Consider the following 20,932-nt stretch of genomic DNA (forward strand, 5'->3'; position numbering starts at 1 on the left):
CTTGCTCCTTTGGGGAGACCTTTGCCTCTCAGATTTTTAACACAGATGTAGTTCCAGCTAGTTCTGTGTCTCTACCTCTCCTACCAGTCTTGATGTGGCTTCCTCTGTATGTCCTTAGTTGTAGGACTTCTTTTAGCTATTCTTCAGGTGATTCTCAATGATGTTTATTCTGTAGTTCAGCTGTAATTCTGATGTGGTTGTGGGAGGAGTTAAGCACAGCATTTACCTATTCCACCATCTTGTCCCGAAAATTCCTCACTTATTGTTGAGTGAAAAATATCACACCAATGTTTCTTGTTATTAGAAAAGTAATTTATTTTCTTCCAATTTAGAGATGGAGAAAACCTAAAAGTAAAATATTAGTTAAATTTTAATCATTTTTAAATTAAACTCCAAAAATCTAATTATTTTATAGAATTCACAAATTACAAGCATTTATTTTAATCTAAAAAGTTATAAGCATTTCCTCAAAACTTTTTTCAAATTCCCTGAATATGTTGAGAGACAGAGTTTGTGTTTGCATGCATTCATACATGTGTCATTTATTCTTTACTATAAAGCTATTCTTGGGATTTATTCTGTGAAGTTGCCTTATGGATGTATAACTCGGGAAGCTAATTTTCTACAATGCTGTCCGAGGTACAACTATGAATACTCTTATAAAAGAGTGTCATTGTGTTTATGAAAACAGCAAATTATTAGGTTAGATGTAACTTTATTAAAAACTTGGTTAGAGTCTACCTACAAAAGACAATAGAAAACAGCTTAAGCTACCAACCTTGTTTTCAACGGAGACCATATCAACAAAATTATAAAAATAGCCAAAACGAATGTGACCAATCATTTTTTTTTTCTTTTTAAGCATGCATGGTCTTATTATTATCTTATTTATTATGTTATCCTTTTTTTTATAAAGGTTACTAATAACTGCTTGGGAGCCCTTTAAAATGGAAAGTGTCTCTCAAGTAATAAATTATTGCAAAACTTAAGCAAAACAGTTGTTTAAATAATAGAATAGATTTTAAGAATAGAATGAATGTCAAATAGGAGGAAACGCACATACCATGAAATGGACATTTAAAATGTCCCTTAAAATGCAGTCAGGGTTCATTTCCCTCTAAGGTGATATAACTGTAGATTATAACCATATAAGTTTAACATATAGAACATGGCGATAGAATATGGCAAAGGTGATGGGATATACGTGTTTATATGTATTGATTGTGTGATTATGTTATATGAGACTGTACTGCCTGTCTTGTTGGAGTCTCTTTCTCCCTTACTCACTTTGAGGAAGCTAGCAGCTATGTTGTGGAATGTCACATGACAAGAATCTATGGCAAGCCTCTCAGACTGAGGGCAGCCTTCACATATTGAATGAAGCCTTTGGTCCTTCAGTCACAATAAGCTGAATTCTATCAACATGAGTGAAGTTGGAAGTGGATCCTTCCCTAATAGACACTGAGATGAGACCTCAGCTACAGCAGCATAGAGAGCACAACTGAGTTAGTGTTTGTATCTTTAGTGAAACATCTTTCCTCCCTGCTATGTCTTTCTGCAGCAGTGCCAAGCTACCTTGGGTTCAGTCATGGAGAAAACATGTAATCAGTTTTCACAATGCTGGTGTTTTGCCAGATGGTTGAAGAATAAATGAGAGGCATTAAGGAGTTTAGGTTATTGGTGATAGCATTATTAAAATAGGGCAATCTTACAATCAAAGCAGAGTAAAGAGATAAATAAATAAAGACAGAAGAGGGGTGATGAATTGGAAGAAAGTCAACTGGTGAGTAATCTAAAGGTCCTGATGAGATAGAGCAGGGTTTGCAAATGACAGCCCACAGGCCAAATATGGCCCTGTTTTTGGATTGCCTGCAGCTAAAAAATGTTCTTCACATTGTTAAATGTTTGAAAAAACATCAAAGGTATAATATTCTGAAGCATGTAAAAACTGTAAGAAATGCAAACTTCAGTGTCCATGAAAAAAGTCTTATATTCTAACTCAGCCACGCCCAATGTTTACATATTGTCTACAGCTGTTTTTGCACTACACCAGTAGAGTCGAGTAGTTGAGGCAGAGACTCTATGTGTGCAAAACATGAACTACTTGCTCTCTGGTGTCTGAGGTTTAGAAATCGAAAGATTGAGAAACAAAACTTGGGGTAAAGGAGTTTTTGCTCTGAGGATGTTTACAGAATTAATGGTTTTGGAAATGGAGCAATTTTGTAATAAAAATATCTAGGTGTACCCATGAAGTTGATGCTTAGGGAGAAGCTAATCATTAGTTATTAGAAGGTCAAGGAATTGAAAATGTTGGGTAAGTCAGTCTCTTGAATACCTAAATTATTTAGAATGTCAAGAGATAAGTACCATAGTTTCTGATGAAAGGTTGGAGTTAATAAAGATGTTGTAGGCAGCATCAATGAGAAGAGAGTGGTTAGTTTAAAAGGTATAAGCTCCAAAATAGCAAAACTTTTTAAAAGGCGAATAAGCAATTGCCTTTGAGAAGGATGGGTATTGAACATGTAGTCTTGTTGCTGCTGTCCCCACTCTTCTAGACCAGACTGGTGGGAAACTTGAAGTTCCCTGTTGGGGGAGGAAGAGAAGAATTTTGAAGCTTTATTCTCAACAAAACGAGGTCTTGGTCAGAGCTAAAAGGAACAAATGATTATTTGTCACACAAATTTTTTGTTATATCAGGACTATATGTTAGTAATCAAGCATAGTTTTAAATGATCATCTTACTTATATTCAGAATAGAGTATGAAGATTAATTTTTTTTCTTTTCATAATTTCTGTATGCTAGGCTCATCTTGCATGATTATATTCTAAAACATTTTATAAGTTCAAAATTTATACTTAATATCGTAATTATTAATCTTAAAACTGCTTTGTTGAGGTATGATTGATATACAATAAAACACACATACTTAAGATGTACAATTGATATTTAGACATGTGTGAAATAATCACTATAATCAAGATAGGGAATATATTTATCAGCCCCCCAAAAATTATTTGTTTAATTATTCATTTCTCATAGTAATAAAACTTAACCTAATCTTAACTTGAAGTATTTGATATATTTTCTTTCATTTATTTATTCTTTCATTCTTCAGTAGCTTATGAGTAAATGAGTACATTGAGATCAATACATCGAGGTGAGTATGTGCCCAGGCTTTAAATGGAAATGTTACTTAATCAAGGAATGCAAATCTGGTCAGAATAAATATAATTTTCCCCAACATGTAAGCAATGAATAATTTTTAAATCTCCGAATGATTCTATTTTTATGAAGAAAGAAATCCCTAAAACAAATGAAACTACTCTAAGATACAGATTTTATAAAATATTTTGCTCTGCAGGTTAAATTTTTCAGCATACTTTTCAAAAATGTTTTATACTCCTTTAAATTCTGACCATGTTGAAAATGTGTTCCTATATCGATTATAAGATGTTAGCTCTCTTTTATTCTGAGAGGCTAGATTGTCTTTCTACAAAGGTCATTCATTTCATTAATGGGAGTGGAGAGGTATTGGGTTGCCTAGTACCCACACCTCCTAAACAATACACAGGAGACATTCTGTATTTACTGCAATACCACTGAATATATGGACATTAGCAATGACACAAGAGCCAAGTTATTTAAATCTTGAAAAATCAATTATTGTTTTGTAATGTTATTTGAAGAAGTACACGATAAGAGTTTTTAAAAGAAATAAAATATTTTAACCCATTGTTCAAATAGTAGGGAAAAAAAAGCTAACATGTTTAGAGATCTTTGTACAGATCTTTTCTTACACCACCAAAATTGAAAAAGAACTTATTTAAGTATTTTAATATTAATACAAAATGATATAGAAAAAGCTTTGTAAAGCTTTGCATATAATCATATCAGTTTCAAAATACTTATTCTACTTAAGCTTACTTATTATAACTATCTCCATTACAGAAGCTAGAAAATAATATTCAGAAAACTTAATATTTTGATTAAGGACATCCAGCTACATAGTATTAAAGCAGGATTTAAAACAGCTTTTTACTCTAAATATTGGTCTGAAAAAATTGTTTTATATGAAAACATCATTATACATATTTGATGCTCTTAGATGATTGAAATACACAAAATTAATGTTTAGCATTATGAATTATAATGTAATTATGTTCAGCATTTATTTTCTTAGTAATTATGCCTTCCTAACTTTTTGACTTGTAATAAAACTTTAGAATTATTATGATATAAGACATGGATTTCTGAGGGTAAAACCTTATAGACAGAGGAAACAGCAAGAGCAAAAGCTCTGAAGTGGGAGTGTGCCTAGTAATTTGAGAATGATCAAGGGAGTTATGTGGTTCCAGTGGGGTGAGAAAGAGGAAGCCTGATAGATAAGGTGGAAGACAAGGCAGGATCCAGATCAAGAAGGACCTCATTGACCGCTATGAGGATTTGACTTTTATTCTAATTGATAATGGAGCAGAAAAGCATTGGTGAGAAGGGACCTAGACATTTCCATTCACTGGGGTGGGGGAAGTAGGTTTACAGATTGAGGTGGAAATGGAGAGTAAGAAACCAACAGTTCTGCTTTGAACACATTAAGGTAAAGATGTATGTTAAAATCCAAGTGAAACTATCTAGAAGGCAATTAGATATACAAATCTGTTTGAGTTTAGTGGAGGGGCGGAGAGGCTGAGTGTATTGATGTAAATTTGGGGTCCTCAGCACATAGATGTTATGAAAAGCTATGGACTTGGATGAGATTACTAGAGGATGCATTTAGGGTTCAACTGAAGAAGTAGAACGTCTGGAAAGTATATATGGATTTGCTATAGGGATTTAACCTTATACTTCTGTGAAGCTGGTTAATAAGTCTCTGTAAAACTGTTGTCTTCATGTCTGATGCTAGACATTGAAGTACACAGATTAGGCAGTTAGAAGAGAAGAAGAATATGGGGGAGAGGAAAAACAAGCTGGAATCTACAAATACGAACTTGAACCCAGTGAGGACAGACTGAAACCTATGTCAGCAGTTGGTGCCTCTGACCTTAATGATATGGGTGTCCAGCAGAAGCCAGGGCCCTTAGTTGTGGAGTTAAACACACATACCTGGTCAGGAAACAGAAAAGCTGAAAGTGGTTCCTGGGAAGATAGAGAAGTTGTAGATGCAAATAAAGCAAAATATGTATTACAAAATGACTTTTGTTTCCCTTCAACCTTTCAAATCTCTCAAGAGTTTGTTTCCCTTTTGACTCCACATAAGTAGAAATAGGTAAGAAAGGGAATTCTGGGAAAGGTAATTCAGCTTAGCCAAGTTGACACCTTGCAAATGCGTCGATAGAATATACACAGAATATAGATAGAGAAGAAATGAGGTTGTAGGTCTGAATCCTGTGGCACTCAAAAATTTAGAGATCAGGAATATGAGGGTTTCTAGGAAGTATCCTAAAATACAGAGGACCTGTCCTTCTTCATTAATTCCTAATTATTTTTGGTGGCAAAGAAGCTTGGACTGTGAGATGGAAACCATCCACTGAAGATGGATACGCAACAAGATAGAAGGTGATTGTGTTACTTATTCATTAGTTGGTTAGTTCATTGTTCTGCCACATCAGCCCTGGACCTACCTCTGGACTGGGTTTGCAAGAGGGAGAAATCAAATTTGTCCTATTTAAATGACTGTTGTTTTCAGTTTTAATCACCTGACCTAATTCAACCAAACCTAATTCAAAGTGCTAGAGTGGATTCAAAAGAAAATGAGAGGTGAACAAATGAAGATAGAGTGTGACAATATTTTGAAGGAATTTAACTATAAATTGGAACTCAGAACTGAGTCTCTAGCTGGAGGATAAGTGAGGATAGGGAAAGATTTATTTTTTTTAAGATGGGAAATATTACTACTATGTTTTTCCATGAGGTTGGGGTTTGTCCAATAGAGATGAATTATTTGGTCCTATAGAAAAGGTTTAAATTGATGCAAGGAGTTGCAAACTGAAGAATGGGAATAACAGAAAATTCTAGGAGAGACATTTAGTTTACTTGACTGCTTATTCAGAATGGGTAAAATTATATTCGAATTATTCTCATATATAGTTGTTAATATTGTTATAGTTAAAACCATAGAAAAATGCATACTGCAAAGTTAATCAAATCAGCATGATTTTAATCAGGTAGAAATAGATGATAACTATGTTTTTAATGCTATAAAGCTTACTTCATTGAAAATAATTGGTAAAGTTAACTTCTTATTTTAAATCTTACATACTCAGAAAATCTTTTAATTTGATTTTCACCTTTGTTTGCAACACACATTATTGTTTCTTGTGTTTAGTCCTGGATAAAACTTATCAAGCTTATTATAAGAATACAATACACCTATTACCTTTTCATACTCAGTTATTGAAATTACATTTAAAGTGTACAGATTTTATTTAAATTCTACTTTTATACCTTCTTTACAATGATAAATAATCCACCTTCAGATCATTAAGCAATTTATTGAAATTCTCATATAATTAATTTTAGGCATAGCTCTATGCTCAAAAAACTAATTTATCCTTGGAAACATGCTAATTTCTCAGTCCTATCTAATACAAAGTGCAACTCTAGCTTGAAATATTCTTTCCGTTTAAATCTCTAGGGAAAGACATTGTTTTATTTTTAATGTTTTGGCAAGCAAGTGGAGTGAGGTTGAGCTTTAGAGCAGTTAATATTTTCTGCTCATATTTTTTTGCATTATTTATTGCTTATTAACATATGGTATTATATAAAAAGAACATATTTATATGCAATTATATCATCATGCCATAGTAATAATAATATTAGAGAACCTTTAGCTATGAGACACAATAGTCATAAAATTAGCGGTGATGAAATTTAGAGTTTTCCAAACTATTGGTTTTTCAATTGTTTGCCAAATTTTAATCAGTACATTTTCGCAAGACATGCTTTCCTATTTGTTACCTTTGTTTCTGACACATTTTTGGTTATCTCTTCAAAATCCTAAGTCTTTTGTTCAGAAAAGATTTCTTGAACAGAAATCTTCCTGTTTTTTGAATCTTAAAGAAACATTTTTACAAGGAACATTTATACCCTTTTCCCCTTAACTGGCAAAACCCATTCTGTCAGCCATGAAAAGTGGCTATGTTCAGAATGTAAAGTGTCATATTATTATTGGAAAAGCACACTATTTTTTAATAAGAAACAAATTGTGAGCAAGAAAAGGCTTGTAATAGGGTTTTGTTTACAACTGAAAACATGTAGTACCAGCCTTGGCCTCCATATGGTGCTGGTGTTTTGTACTGGGACGCAAGTCAGAATTACTTGGTGATGCAAAATTACCACTCATCCTGCCCACCAAAAACAATCTGAATAATGAGACAACAGGTTCAAATAAAAAGGCACTGTACCTGAAATCCTGCCTTATGAAAAATCTGTCTCATGCACAATAATAGCTTTGCCAAATCATGTGTGGAAATGATAGTAAAGCAAAATAAAAGGTGACATAAAATAATGAGTTTAGATTTCTTTTTTCATCTTGGAGATCTCACCAATAGGTTCAATGTCATATTCTTTTTTCTCCCCCTCTATGTATTATTTTCTCTCTTCCATGGATGGTTATTTGGAGTGGTGTTAAGAAAAGGAAGTCCTTGGGGGAAAAGAGGCTTCATAGGACCTCTGCCAGGTTTTCGCTTTGGTCATTGTGATTCCTTTGAACTCTAAAGTGCACTTTCATAGCCAAAGTATGATTTATTTTGAATATTCTGATTTTCTGTCAGATTCTTCACAACTTTAAAGTTAGTGCTTGTTTCCATTTATTTTAATGTGAAACAGGTATATTCATTGAGTTGATGGCAGCTTTATGTGATGTATAAAATTTTATATCCATCTGCCAACTGTATGACAATTGAAGATACTATAATATATTGCAAAATATTTGGCTTTTTTACTTAGTTTCTTGCCAACTGACTAATGGATAATTGCATTGGCTTTATCTAAGTCCTTTCTTTTCTTCTTTCGTAATGTTTTCTTCACGTTAAGCTTACACATTGGCCATACATCTTCTGTCAAAAGTGAACAACTAAAGAAATGATCCAAATAATTACCAGAAAGAAACTAATTGTTGGTCTCTAAATATCTTAAGCTGTATAGAGTGCCTTGCAAATATCACACCCTCAATAATATATTTATTAAATAAATTGTAACTGGTTTGAGTCTGGCTTTAGCAGTTGTAACTAAAAAGCATTTGGAAATCATAGAGAAAATCAATGAGGATTTAAGACTTGAAATAAAGAAAAAAAAATTAAAATCACATTGAATTATCTCTTACTTTCCTCCCTCTTACCTCCCCTATTCCCTTTTTAAGTAAATAATCCAGCAACTGACCTTGAAAAAATTTTATCACTTCATTCCAGGAAGACAAAAAACATAGGTGGTCTTAAATTCTAGAATGAGATTAAAGAAGCCAGGGAATGGGTAACTTTTTACCTGCAGTTTATGGCACTTATATATGGACTCATACTGAGTCTGTTTCTTATGTGGCCTAAGTATAAAATGTTGTCTTTATTTTATATATATTAGTGTTAACATTATTTGAAAATTTTGGAATCTTCTGGACAAAATAATATAAACATCAGTAACTATTTGTAAGTGACATATTATCCTTAAATCCTTTCTTGGAAATGTCTTTCTTCTCTTGTAAGCAGAAGTGTGTGTGTGTGTGTGTGTGTGTGTTTGTATACATATACATTTATATCTCTCTATATATACACAAATATGAATGACTATTATTACCTAACAATTTTTCTTAAAATTCCGATTTTCTTAGTTCTCTTAGAAATTTGTTCTTTAATAATTGTGCCTGCTGTATTTAGCTCCAGTGTTGTACCTGATTCCCAAGCTAAGAAGATTCTTGTCAAGCCTAATAACCTCCCAGGGCCAGCAACTGATCAACTAAACAAATCACTACAATTTGTACAGCTGACATTCTATAACCTGAAATGTACTGAACAGAGTATGCTCTCCCATCTGATACAACCTTGGATGGATGCCTTTAGCTCGTGAGTTTAGTCACTGAGGCTGGTTGTTGACTGAAGCAGCAGCTGCTTGAAAGGTTTTTATTTTAAAACCATATATAGTTTGTTATTAAAATTTATTAAAGATAAGTTGCTGTTAATGCCAGTAATTTGTAAGAGCCCTCATGAAGGCTTATCTAAATAATATTCTTTGCAAAGACAATTGTTATGGTTGGAACACAGGCCCCTGGAATCTGGGTTTAAAATGGTGGTTCTGTTCCATACTAGTATTTTACCTCAGGCAAAATAATATAAACATCTATATCTCATATTCTTCTTATGTGTAAGTGACAATAAAAATAGTACCTATTTCATAGGGTTGTTGTCTGGGTTAAACTGAATTATGTATGAATGTGCCTTGCATGGTGCCTAGCGTATAGAAAATAACAAATTAAAATGGAATTAGTTTCATGTATGGTGTTAGGTTTTGAGGATACCAGTCATTATAAACAACTATAAACAATTCACTATCAGTGCCACCAATGACTCACAAAATATGTTACAACAGACATAAGAAAAACACATTACAATATATGATGGAAGTTTATGTTACATTTTTTTAAAGCAATAATTGGAGCTCTGTCTTTTTTAGGAATTCTCTAAGGAAGAATATAGGAAACCTCTCAAAATCTACAAATTAAAGGGTTTTCAGTGTTAATGACACACATACTAATTCTATTTTGCCATAGAAAGGACATGAGAAACATCACTGTCCTTTGATTAAAATCAGTTAAGGCCCTTACTTGGCACAAAATGCTTCTGCTTTTCTTTATTGTCAAGGACCGGGGGGGGGGGGGGGGAGGAAGAGAATAAACCTAGAGTAAGTCAGAAACAAAGAAATTAAAATTCTATAAAGTATACATTTTGCTCAAATTTTATGAGTCTTTTTTTTTTCTTCAGAATAGATGGTCAAAATGGAAAAATAAGAGGCCAATTGTTAGCTATCTAAATGATGGCATAAGAATGGCATCAGCCAAATCTCTTTTAGGCAAGTGACTGGGGAGGATCCTGGATGATACTGATTGAAGAGGTGCCCTACTACATACAAATCAGGAGTAATTTAGTTGCCTATTTTTTCCTCATCGTCTTGAATCAGTGAATGTGGGAAATAGTCAATCCAGACTTCTGGAACTCTCACAGATTCTTTGAAATAAGGCATCTGAACTGACCGACCAATAAACACATCAGCAGTCTTGGCGATAAAACCCAGCAGTAGTAATGGCGGCAGCAACAACAATAGCAGGCCAGCAGCTATGCTGGGGCATTTGAGATTCTCCAGATAGCAGGGCAAGCAGGAGCAGAAGAGGATTAGTGAACCTGAAATGCCATGGCCACTGTATATAAAGCTTATCTTTAGTTCTGCATAGGATCGTCACCATTGCTATTGTGATACATTGGTCTATTAATGGTTTTAATCATAATGTTCTTGAGATGTAGTACTATGTTTTTCACCTATAAATACTGTTTATGACATCATTTTTGTGTACAATGTTCAATTGGAAAATCCCAGGACATCTCCCATCCCATTCTAAAAGTGATGTCAGTACTCATTTTAGCCTTACTTAGCCCTCAAGTATCCACATCTTTCAGTGGATCTTCACTTTTGCTGAAGTAGTTTTAGCGACAGATAGGAAAGAATATAGATAGTATCAGTGCCTAGATATGTTTCCAACAGCATGTTTCCCAAAGCACAGTAGGTAACGTGTATGCATTTAGTCAGGAGAGGCTATGCTATGCTGTGGCAACAAATAAACCTAACAGCTTTACATAATATATGTTTAGTTCTTGCTCATATAAAGCCTATTGTGGGTCTGGTTAACTTTCCAGGACAATTGTCCCTAATGCAGTGATTCAGGATGTTTCAATCTCATGGTTTCACCATTCAACATAAGGCTTCCTCCATTGCTTTAGAAAGGACTTGAAAGAGACAGAAGAATTACTTAAAAGTATTTCACTGCCACAGCCCAGATGTGACATACATCACTTTTGCTTGCATTTATTTGGTCAAAATTAGTGAAATGGCTTCACATTACTGTCAAGGGGCTGGGAAATACAGATATATATATTCCATATTCCTGGGTAGGAAGGAAAGAATGGATAGTCTTGAGGTGATTAGTTAGTATTCTCTCCCACCGTATGTGATAAATTTTAAGTGGTACAGAGATAAAATTTCAAATTTTTTGCTGTTTTTCACATGTATTTGAAAAATATAAGTAACACATCAAGACTATGAGGTAATGGTTTAATTTTGCATAAATTTAAGTTAAACTTTAATTGTAGATCCTATATTATTATGATAAAAATGGTTAAAGTGGTAAACAGATATTTAATGTTTGAGTAACACTGACTTCAAGGAATAACTGTAAAACTCAAATTTTAGTGAATACAACTTTAGGCAAACTGGGAACATGAGGTGGAGCACAGGAATTTGCTCTTTTAACAAATACTCTCCAGGATTCAGCAGCAGATATTCTGGGACCATAGACTAGAAAGGATTGTTTCAGAGGCCAGTTAGTGTTAAAATTGGGGAACCAGGGACTGAAGCTACCATGAGTGTGGAACTCCTCATGAGTACTTATTTTCCCTTTTTTTCTCTCACTGCCAGACTGACCTCCCTCTTCACACAGTGTTGTGATACTAGCAATAAAGGGTTAACATTTTGGAATGAGACATATGATCTGGCAGGCAGTACCTACAAATTGCCATTTGTCTTCTCACCTAGTTTTTCATGTTGTCTAATGTATTCAAACTGGTAGTCTAGTTCCTCTCAAATTAAATATAATACTACCTACAGCTATTGCTGCTGGTCTCAAAGCTCTTCTGTTCACTAAATCTATTCATTCACTGTTGGTGACAAATCAGTTTTTTTTTTTTTTTTAAATTTTTGCATTGCCATGTTTTCCAATGATACCTAGAAATCTCTCCCAAGTAGGGTAATTTTGACATCCTGATTTGTCTATAATATTTTTGGTTTGTAGTAATTATTAATAGAAGACTCTTTTACTCTCAAAAAATGTCAATGGATGATAAATTCTGCTCCCGAGGGTTTTTGTTTTATGATGTAAATGACTGATTTGGTGTCAAAGACTACTCATTCTGTTGCCAGTGGCTAAAGCCACATGTACACTTCTGGATGCTTAGTTTTGTTTTGTTTTTTTGGTTTTCTCAACAGTCATTTTTTTTTTTTTTTTTTGGCATCACCTATATATTTTCTATAGGCTTGAGAGAAAGGTAGAAGGACATATAAAGGAATTAAAGGGAATAAGCTATGACACTGAGGATAAACCAAAGCATATTTTGAGAAACCTAAAGGAACTCATTATTCTGGCATGTGACAAATTGTACTAACCTAATCTGAAGGATAACAGGTAAAACTGAAAATGAGTCTTGGTACGTAGCTTGTATGCATACGTATGTAACTGGCATCTCTAACATTTATTCTTTCATGGACATTTAATGGTGTGAATTTTGTATCCTAATGAAATTGGATACATCTTATATGACCTCAGTTCTATAATAGATTTAGGACAGGCACTGTGTAATCTTAAGTAAAATTTCAGTTTTATGAGAGTAGCTATATATTTGTAATAAAAATTCTATGCATCATATTTAATTTTCTCGAATCCTACCATTAGATAACACATATAAAAGCAGCTGCTATTTACTTTCTAGTTACTTCAATTCGAGGAGAACATTAAAGAGGATTCCAAAAGTACAGTATATCACATTTAGAGCAACCTTTAGGTCTGTAGCTCATCAGACTGGCTTTTAAAATATGCAAGTGCCTACAGAGACCACCCCAGGTTAAAAGTCTCTAAATACTTCATGTTACTTTACTGCTAAATAATGTTTAGAGTCTGTTATCCTTTTAGAGCTTGGAAATCTAATTATTTATAATATCCAGTGACATTTACATTTTGCTAAATATGTTCTGCTTGTAATAGAACATACCATGTCTATGAAAATGGGTAGAGAATGCCTACCTCTACATTTGCTTATATATAATATGCGATATCAGGGTAGCTCATGTTATCTTTTTGTTATAATAACCTGATTTTAAAACATAACTCTCAAAAAGTATCCTTAATCATTATCATTTAAAATACAGAATAAGAAAAAATTATCATGGTTGAAATTATATGTTTACCATTCAAGTCTCAGCTATCAAATCAAATATCTATTCAAGTTTATTGGTATCTTAAAACAATGCTTTTCATTCCCATGCCAACAGCTACGGAGTGTTTGGTTTATTTTATGAGATTGATTGAAAGTAGATTGTAAAGTTGACCTATTGTGTTAAGCTTATTTACACAAACGTAGTGTCTAGGAAAATAAACTCTGAAAGTGCATAGCAGTTGAATCCTAAGGTATTTCACATCTTTAGTTTTCTGATACCTGCTTCACTGGGGTCTGTTGGGTAGAGAATCTGAACTGTGTCATAGTTACTTTATCCTTATGTAGAAGAAAATCACTTGAAAAAATGTTCTTATATTTGAGGTGAAATTTATAACTTGCTTTTGTTTTCTTTTTTTAAAGGACTTGTTTCTAATTGATTTGAAGAATCCCCCTAAGCAAAATAATCTTGTTCCAACACATCTATGAAACAATCACAGATGACATTTTTTTTCAGGCTCTTTAAACACATTTCCCTCACAAGAGTTGAAAATAACATTTGTAAGATGTAATCAATATAAAAAGCCATAAATGTGTGTGTGGGGGGGTGGGTGGGGGGGGGGGATCAGTGGAAACTCCTTTTAAAAATCAATGTGTGTACTAGATGGTGACAAATTGATTATTTAAAATGAATTTGTATTTGTTTAAGAGTTTATCTTGGTGACTGAGCATTTAAAAGCTCTGCCTGACACACACCCTCTTCTGTTATATAGTCTTAAATAATCAGCCTATTATATACCATTCTCCCTCCTGATTCCCCCTTTCCCATCAAATCGCGGACTTTCCTCCTGCTGCTGAGTGACGCGGGGCCAGTCCTACTGGGAGGGCGGGTGGGAGCCGGCACGTGCACCAGAAACACTTCCTAGAAACAGCAAGTAAGCAGCTCAACCCTGCCTGAACTTTCCCTGTAAACACAGACCGCTGACAGAACGGCATCCCTGCTGGGTGGATCCTGCAACTCCTAGAGGGAATGACACTTCTTTTTAATTAGCAAGGTGAAAGGTGAATTAAAACTAGCTGTTTGGCAAGTCGGTGCAAGAGGCTGACTTCTGAGAGGCTTTAAAGAGCCAGAAAAGAAGAGCTTCACTGGGGGAAGGCACTGCCTGCGCTGGGGGCTTTTTTCCCTCAATGAACCGCTCGCAGAAGTGACTACAAAATACAGTTTCTTCGTGAATCCACCCGCGTAGTTACTGGAGACAGCGCTAGACAGGACAGGACTCTGAAGACTCATTCCTTGGAATGTCCTCTTGCTCCAGGCTTATAAACAACTGTCAGGTGGAAAGCGAGGTTTTGCATATCTAAATACCGCCTGACAAATGGCACTTTGGAACCGTGCTTTCTGATGACAACGCGTTCAATTTCTGACAAAGCCTCTCCCACGCTGCCCCTGGAGGGGAGTCCTAAGTAAAACTCAAACCCGCCTTAAATCGAGGATCGGAGGGCTTGCACCGCGAGCAGGCAGCATGGCATCTGCTGGATGCCTGCTCACCTGGCTCCTCTGGGGTTACTTACTGGAGCTCAGAACAGGAGGTCACACAGCTGACACCACTCACCCCCGGTTACGCCTGACACAGAAAGGTAGGTCACCTTTTCAGAACCTTTTGTTTAAAAAAAAAAAAAAATTAAAGTCATTTAAGATAGATCTTTGGTCTTCACACGTCCTTAAAATGCAGCTGAAAAATATTATTGCAAAACTGACTTAAGATTCTAAGTACCTCTAATTAATATGCATACTTACCACAGCTGAAGGTGATGCAAAATCACGTGCCAACTTAGAGATGTTATTTTTATCTTGTAAATATTAGGTTTTATTCATGAGAAGTTCACTCCCTAGCAGATGTAACAGAAGCAGGTTGTAAATAGCCAGAGGGGTTGAATCCACCAAGTTATCAGTTGGTATTTAAAGACCAGTTTATGCATTATGGGAAACAAGGATGTTGGGAAGAGCTTTAGGTAAATAGAGGTGCAATTGTTTTTTTCTGTTTTTTGTTGTCCATAATGGGAATGAGACAAGGAGAAAAGAAAATACCCAAGAAGCAAAATGATTCCTTACCATGATAACAAAGTGATCATCATGTAATTAAAATGACTAACAACATATAGTTTTCTTCTTGAATTGATTATTAGATTTTTTTATGTGTGAAAAAAATTCAGTTTATTTCAAATCCTTGTAAACTGATATATACTGATTAAAATATTAGATACTATTCTCTAGCATCTATTCTTTTAAATGTAAGTTCATACTGTTTAATTGCTGATCTGTCAGAGTGCTTAAATATTTTATTCTGCAGCTATGTCTTTTAAAGCAGCATTTAGTCATAAATAAATCATCAAAAGATAGCTTTTGCATCAGGACTAGTAAAAGCCAGTCATGAATAGGTTTGGTGATTTTGCCTATAAACAAACAAGCAAACAAGCAACAAACAAAACCAAATTCTGAGAAAGTGACTTTACTAACCTAAAAGAAATTTGGAATGAATCTTCAGGAAAGAAGTATTTGTTATTCCTAACTATTGAGACAGATAACAGATGCAGCAATAAGAATTACGTAAGAACCATCTTTCAATTGTGTAAGCTTTTAAATTGTCCCCCACTGTAGAAAGAACAGAAGCCTGTATCTTTAAAATATAGGTGTAATGTTTACCAGAAGGAGAAACAAAAAGGAAGGCCTGCCTCAGTTTTATATGACATAATTGATCTTTTTTGTCAGTTCATTGGACGACTTACAGTTGACTTTGACTATAGAGATTTCTCATTTTCAGAATAGCTAAAATCTGTGGATATTTTCTTAGTTTAACTAGATTTCCTATAACACTCTCCAGTAGGTAACATGAACTTAAGAGACACATTGACACTAAATTTCTAAAATATTTAACATATAGTACCTAGCATTAGCACACGTCATTTGATTTGAGAAGATATGTCATAATATGTATCAAAATGCATGTTTCTAAGAAGTTATGATCAAATATCTCAAAATGTAAAAATTTGATGTGATGGAGTATGAAAAATTAAGGGTGTGGAAAAAAAGGTACTACATGGATTGTTTTTCTTATGCAGACAAGTGGATAGCTGTCAGCTCGGGAAGCTACCACTCTGCTATGCCTGTTATTCATCTTTTTGTAACTCATTATTAGGATGCTTGTTTTTTGATAGCTCAATATCAATATGTTTGCAAAGATATCTCATTTCAATATTTTATTAGAGGGCTTATAATTTGGTCAGAACATACCAGAACTATCTAATAAAACTAAATGCTATGCATAATATCATGCTATGCATAATATTGTTATCAGGCTCATCTTCACTATATCTCTCTCAATCAAAGGAATAACAGTAACTGATTTTATGAGTTGTGTTAAATGGTGTGGGAGTAGAACTGCTGGTATCTCTGTGTACACTAGAATGAAAACTCCTACAAGATTTCCTTTTGGTTTTACTGTCACTAGCTGAAAATGGGCAAGACTGTGCTTTTATACAAAGACAGCATAGAGTTACCTGGAAATAGAATGTTCTCACTTGTGCAGTGTAGTTAGCAAAGTCAGCGAAGAAATCACACTGTAGACGCAGCCTGAAGCAGCAAATGCCTGCTGCACCACCAGTGGGTACCTCAGTGACAGGGAAAGCACTGGACTGCCAGAGCAGGGGTATTCAGTCCTATCGATATGCTGTGAAGATCCCATTTACCTCCATATACTCTGGAATTCAGTGGACATGTAGGATGTCCAAAAACTAAGGGGAGACTATTTCAGAGTATAATCTTTTGCTATCCTAAATGATACCAGAAATGGTAAAATTTCAGTAGTGGTGAATCAGATGGTTAATATTATAAATAGGTGCATGGTCCTTCGAAATAAGAGGCACTAGACATAAGCAATGTATTGCCTCTTCACTATTGCCTGACCCCACCAGAGAAATCCTGAAGGCTCCCTGGAAGTGGCCTACTGAATTAATCCAGGGATTCATTTCATAGCAGTGGTCTATGCCACATGGGAGAAAAACAAACATTTTTTTCTTGTATCGTTCATTATCAAGATAACTCTTGATACCACAAGCCTGAGAAGGAGAAAGTTGCACTGTCATATACAAAGCTTGAGTTAAATTATGTAAAAATATGCCTGCCCCCCCCCCAACAAAAAAGGCCCAAGAATTTCTCTTTTCCTCTCTCTTCCATCCCTGTCTATCTCTGGAAGCGGCATGTTCTTAAACAGAGCTTGAGAGGAAGAGACCATTAGGACTAAAAGGAGAACTGGCAGAGAAGGAGGGAGACAAGGTACAAAGTTGATATGAGATGTGGAGCCTCTTCTACCATACTCCCCACTGCTCTCCAGCCACAGTGAGGTGATAGTGAACTCCTCCCTCTTCTTACTGGATACTCACTCCACTTCAATATTAAGCAAATATGCTAACGTAGGGCAAGTTTTGTGAATAAAAAGATGAGATGCTTACTCTTGTTGGGGCAATGTATATATCTTTTGATATATTTTACAGGTACAAGATAAAATCGGTTTACAAATAAAGAGATAGCGAAGATTAAAATGGCAATATTTTTGTCCTGCTCTGTAAGAATTTTAAGTAATGATCTGAGTTGAGATTAGCTATATCAGGCAAGTATTTAAAAGTTTATGAATATTTAAGAATTATAGCCAATACCCTAAAGAGGGTAATATTGGTATGATTAATACAAATGTGTAGTGTTCTATGCCAAGAATTTCCTTGAAAAATAGCTATGATGCTCATGACAGAAATGAAGGAAACAGAGAATAAAGGGAGAGGAATCTGGTGGATTCAGCCACTTCTCTCTGTTGATGTCTGTTCTCTCCTGATCTTTCACCATTCTGCATTAATGAGGTTACAGGAAAGGCAAAAATAACCATGTTGATGATGGTGCTCAAAGAAGAAAACAAATGAGCAAAGCCTCAAGTCAAAGAAGAAATCGTAGTGCATGTGGAAAGCCGCAGAAATTCAATCCAGGGAGTTTGGCATTTGGGATAGGTTATCAAAGTCCCAATAAAGAGCGACATAGTCACAGAAGCCAAGGGAGAATGGCTGCTTAAGCAGAAGATGTTCTCCCAGGATGTTCGGTGAAAGATAGCTAAATAAAGGCATGGATATGGCAGAAGATTATTTCTAAAATAAGTTGACATTATAAATGTAGATTTGAGCGTTGAATATATATCCATACATACAGAAGGTGGGAAAGAGAGTGTTAATTAGTCTATCTGTTATTTGGACGTTATAACCAATTAATACAGATTTGTCACAGTTCAGAGAGATCAGAATTTGAAGCCACAGGTCTCTACTCCAGCTCTAGTCCTCCCACTTACACTAATGATAATTGCCTGTGCCCCAGATGCCTTGATTTGAAAATAGGGATAGTAATGGAGCTTTCCCTGTATATTTTACTGGGTTTTTGAAAGGATCAAATGGAACAACAATATCTGTGAAAGCACTTTATAACCTAAAAATTACATTATTAATGTTTCCTGTAGACTGCTATAAACTGAGAAGGTTGGAAAGAAATGTGTCCTAAAGAGAAAAAACCCTTGGGAATGGCATGGGTTTGAATATCAATAAGTGCTAGGATAATGCTAATATAGAATACAGAAGAAGTTGGTCTTAAATGGCCTAAAATGTATAGTTTATCCTGATACATTGCATTCACTCCAAATCCCACTTTCCCTACCTTTGACCTCTAGTTATAATAATTTAGAAGATGATTACAGCATCTGTGCGTTTTCCAAGATTCATGGCCAGAATTTTTTACTATAAAAATGTGCATATATCCATTTATTACATATATTCACTTTACACCACACATTTTAGAATGTTTTCCCTTTTATATGGAAAAAAATGAGAAGGAATTCTAGAAGATCACAATTATATATAAAAGTTTTGAATGATCATCCTGGAGGCTATGGTATTTATTTTGTATCCAGAGCAAATAAAAAAAGAGTTAAGTGACTGAGCCAGTTTTTCCTGACCCAGCTCATAGCTTTTGTTCCTGAGCCAGTAACTAGGTATTATCAATAGTAACATTCGTCACACATCCCTGTGTAGTTAACAAATAAAAACTGGTCATAAAGCATGATTCATAAAGAAAGTAGTTAAATAGGACCTGAGAGCAAACACAAACCTTCAATGCCCAGATCTCCATTGGGGAGTATCAGTGAGAATTAAGTGGTGGATTTCTTACACAACATTTATATTAAAACAAATAATAATAAATAAATAACCCATTGGATAAGATGAAAGAAATTACTTTTTTTTTTTTCAGTTTGGTTTACACAGAATATACTTTCTGTAGAGGGAATCTATGCAAGGATTTTAGATAGTGCTATTCTTTGTATTTGTATTATGTTGTTAAAAGCAAATATTGCCCGTACTTCACAGAAGTGTACATACAAATGAACACACAAATGACCCTGAATAACTCTATGAGTTACTCAGTTCTTATCTGGATGTTGGGTTTTATAGTGGACAAATGAGTTATGCTTTAGTATAGAAAGAAGATCAGAGAAGTCAGCGTTAGAAAAAGCAGTAAATGGAATTTATAAATGAGCTGGGCTGATTTGGGACTGCAAAATAATTTAGTTGCATAAAACCATTTCTTAAAAGTTTTGTGAAGGCAGTGTTCTATCCATAATAAATAACCAATACTTTTCTTGACTAATAAATGTATTCAACAGTCATGTTGTCACAACTGAATAGTCTTTCAAAAATTTGCATTGCCGTATTATTATTTTACTGTCCATGTCAGATTTGTTATTTATCCTGAGAGCATGTTATAGAGAGTGCCTCTGTTTCTGTCTGGGATGAGATCATTTGGTGGCCTCGGTTCTATGACCACATAATAAAGCACCAAACATCAAATGACGGCCATTGCTGGTGAAAGTTATTGTTAGCAATCTGCTGAGCCAGTTTTATTTCATCAAAGATATCTACTGGAATCATCATTGAAGTCGTTAGTGGGAGAGCATGCAAAGACTTACTCCTTTATCTTTGTGTGTAAAATCTTATGTGGTTTAGTAGAGGAATTTAGTCTGCAGGAATCCAGAAATAGTACTTTGCATGCATGCATGCCCCTTCATCCATAGCCACGGCAGTGTTCAAGTGGTCTTAGAAGTTCATTCTCAAAGAATTTAAAACAAAACATAACTGAAATTATATCGCTTAAAACATTTTCCAAAAGCTGCAGAGTTTAGATTATTTTCTTGGTTTCAATAGACAGGGCTAAATGTTGTTAGTAGTCTTTAGCACATCTGACACTTTGGAATATTATATAAATTATACAAAGGATGATTATTTTAATAATGAATTTTTTCACAGTGTGGTTTTGAATAACATTTGAACCATAAGAGAAACTATTAATGTCATTAGTTATTTCTTTCACTTAAACAAGCGTTATTCTTTGTACTCATGCTAAGGATGATAATGACAAGACTGGATATTTTATAGGCTGGATTTCCTGGACTATGCATGAAAAGGATATGTTAACACCACCTTTAAAACAAGTGTTACAGTATCAGATATTGAGAGAACATTTCCTGTCAAAGAATGTGGGGATTTCAAGAACAGAAATGTCTGTGGAATTGATAACTTGACTTTGTCGGGCTCTTGTAGTGGCCATAGCAACTGACTCACAAAGTTTTCAGCCTGCCTTAGTTCTAGTATCGACTGGTGCAGGGTATTC

The 20,932-nt window shown here is 34.6% G+C and overlaps 1 protein-coding gene across 1 annotated transcript in view; it reads left to right on the plus strand.

The window, feature by feature from the left end:
* The first annotated feature begins 14,083 nt into the window (after nucleotides 1-14,083).
* SEMA3E (semaphorin 3E) overlaps nucleotides 14,084-20,932 on the plus strand; it is a 251,124-nt gene continuing 244,275 nt past the window's right edge. The window contains exon 1 of the mRNA XM_081080109.1: nucleotides 14,084-14,817. Within this exon, the coding sequence (XP_080936235.1) occupies nucleotides 14,703-14,817 (115 nt within the window). The 5' untranslated portion in view covers nucleotides 14,084-14,702. The remainder of the gene's footprint in view (nucleotides 14,818-20,932) is intronic.

Source organism: Rhinolophus hipposideros (genome assembly GCF_964194185.1).
Source record: "Rhinolophus hipposideros genome assembly, chromosome: 18".
Lineage (NCBI taxonomy): Eukaryota > Metazoa > Chordata > Mammalia > Chiroptera > Rhinolophidae > Rhinolophus > Rhinolophus hipposideros.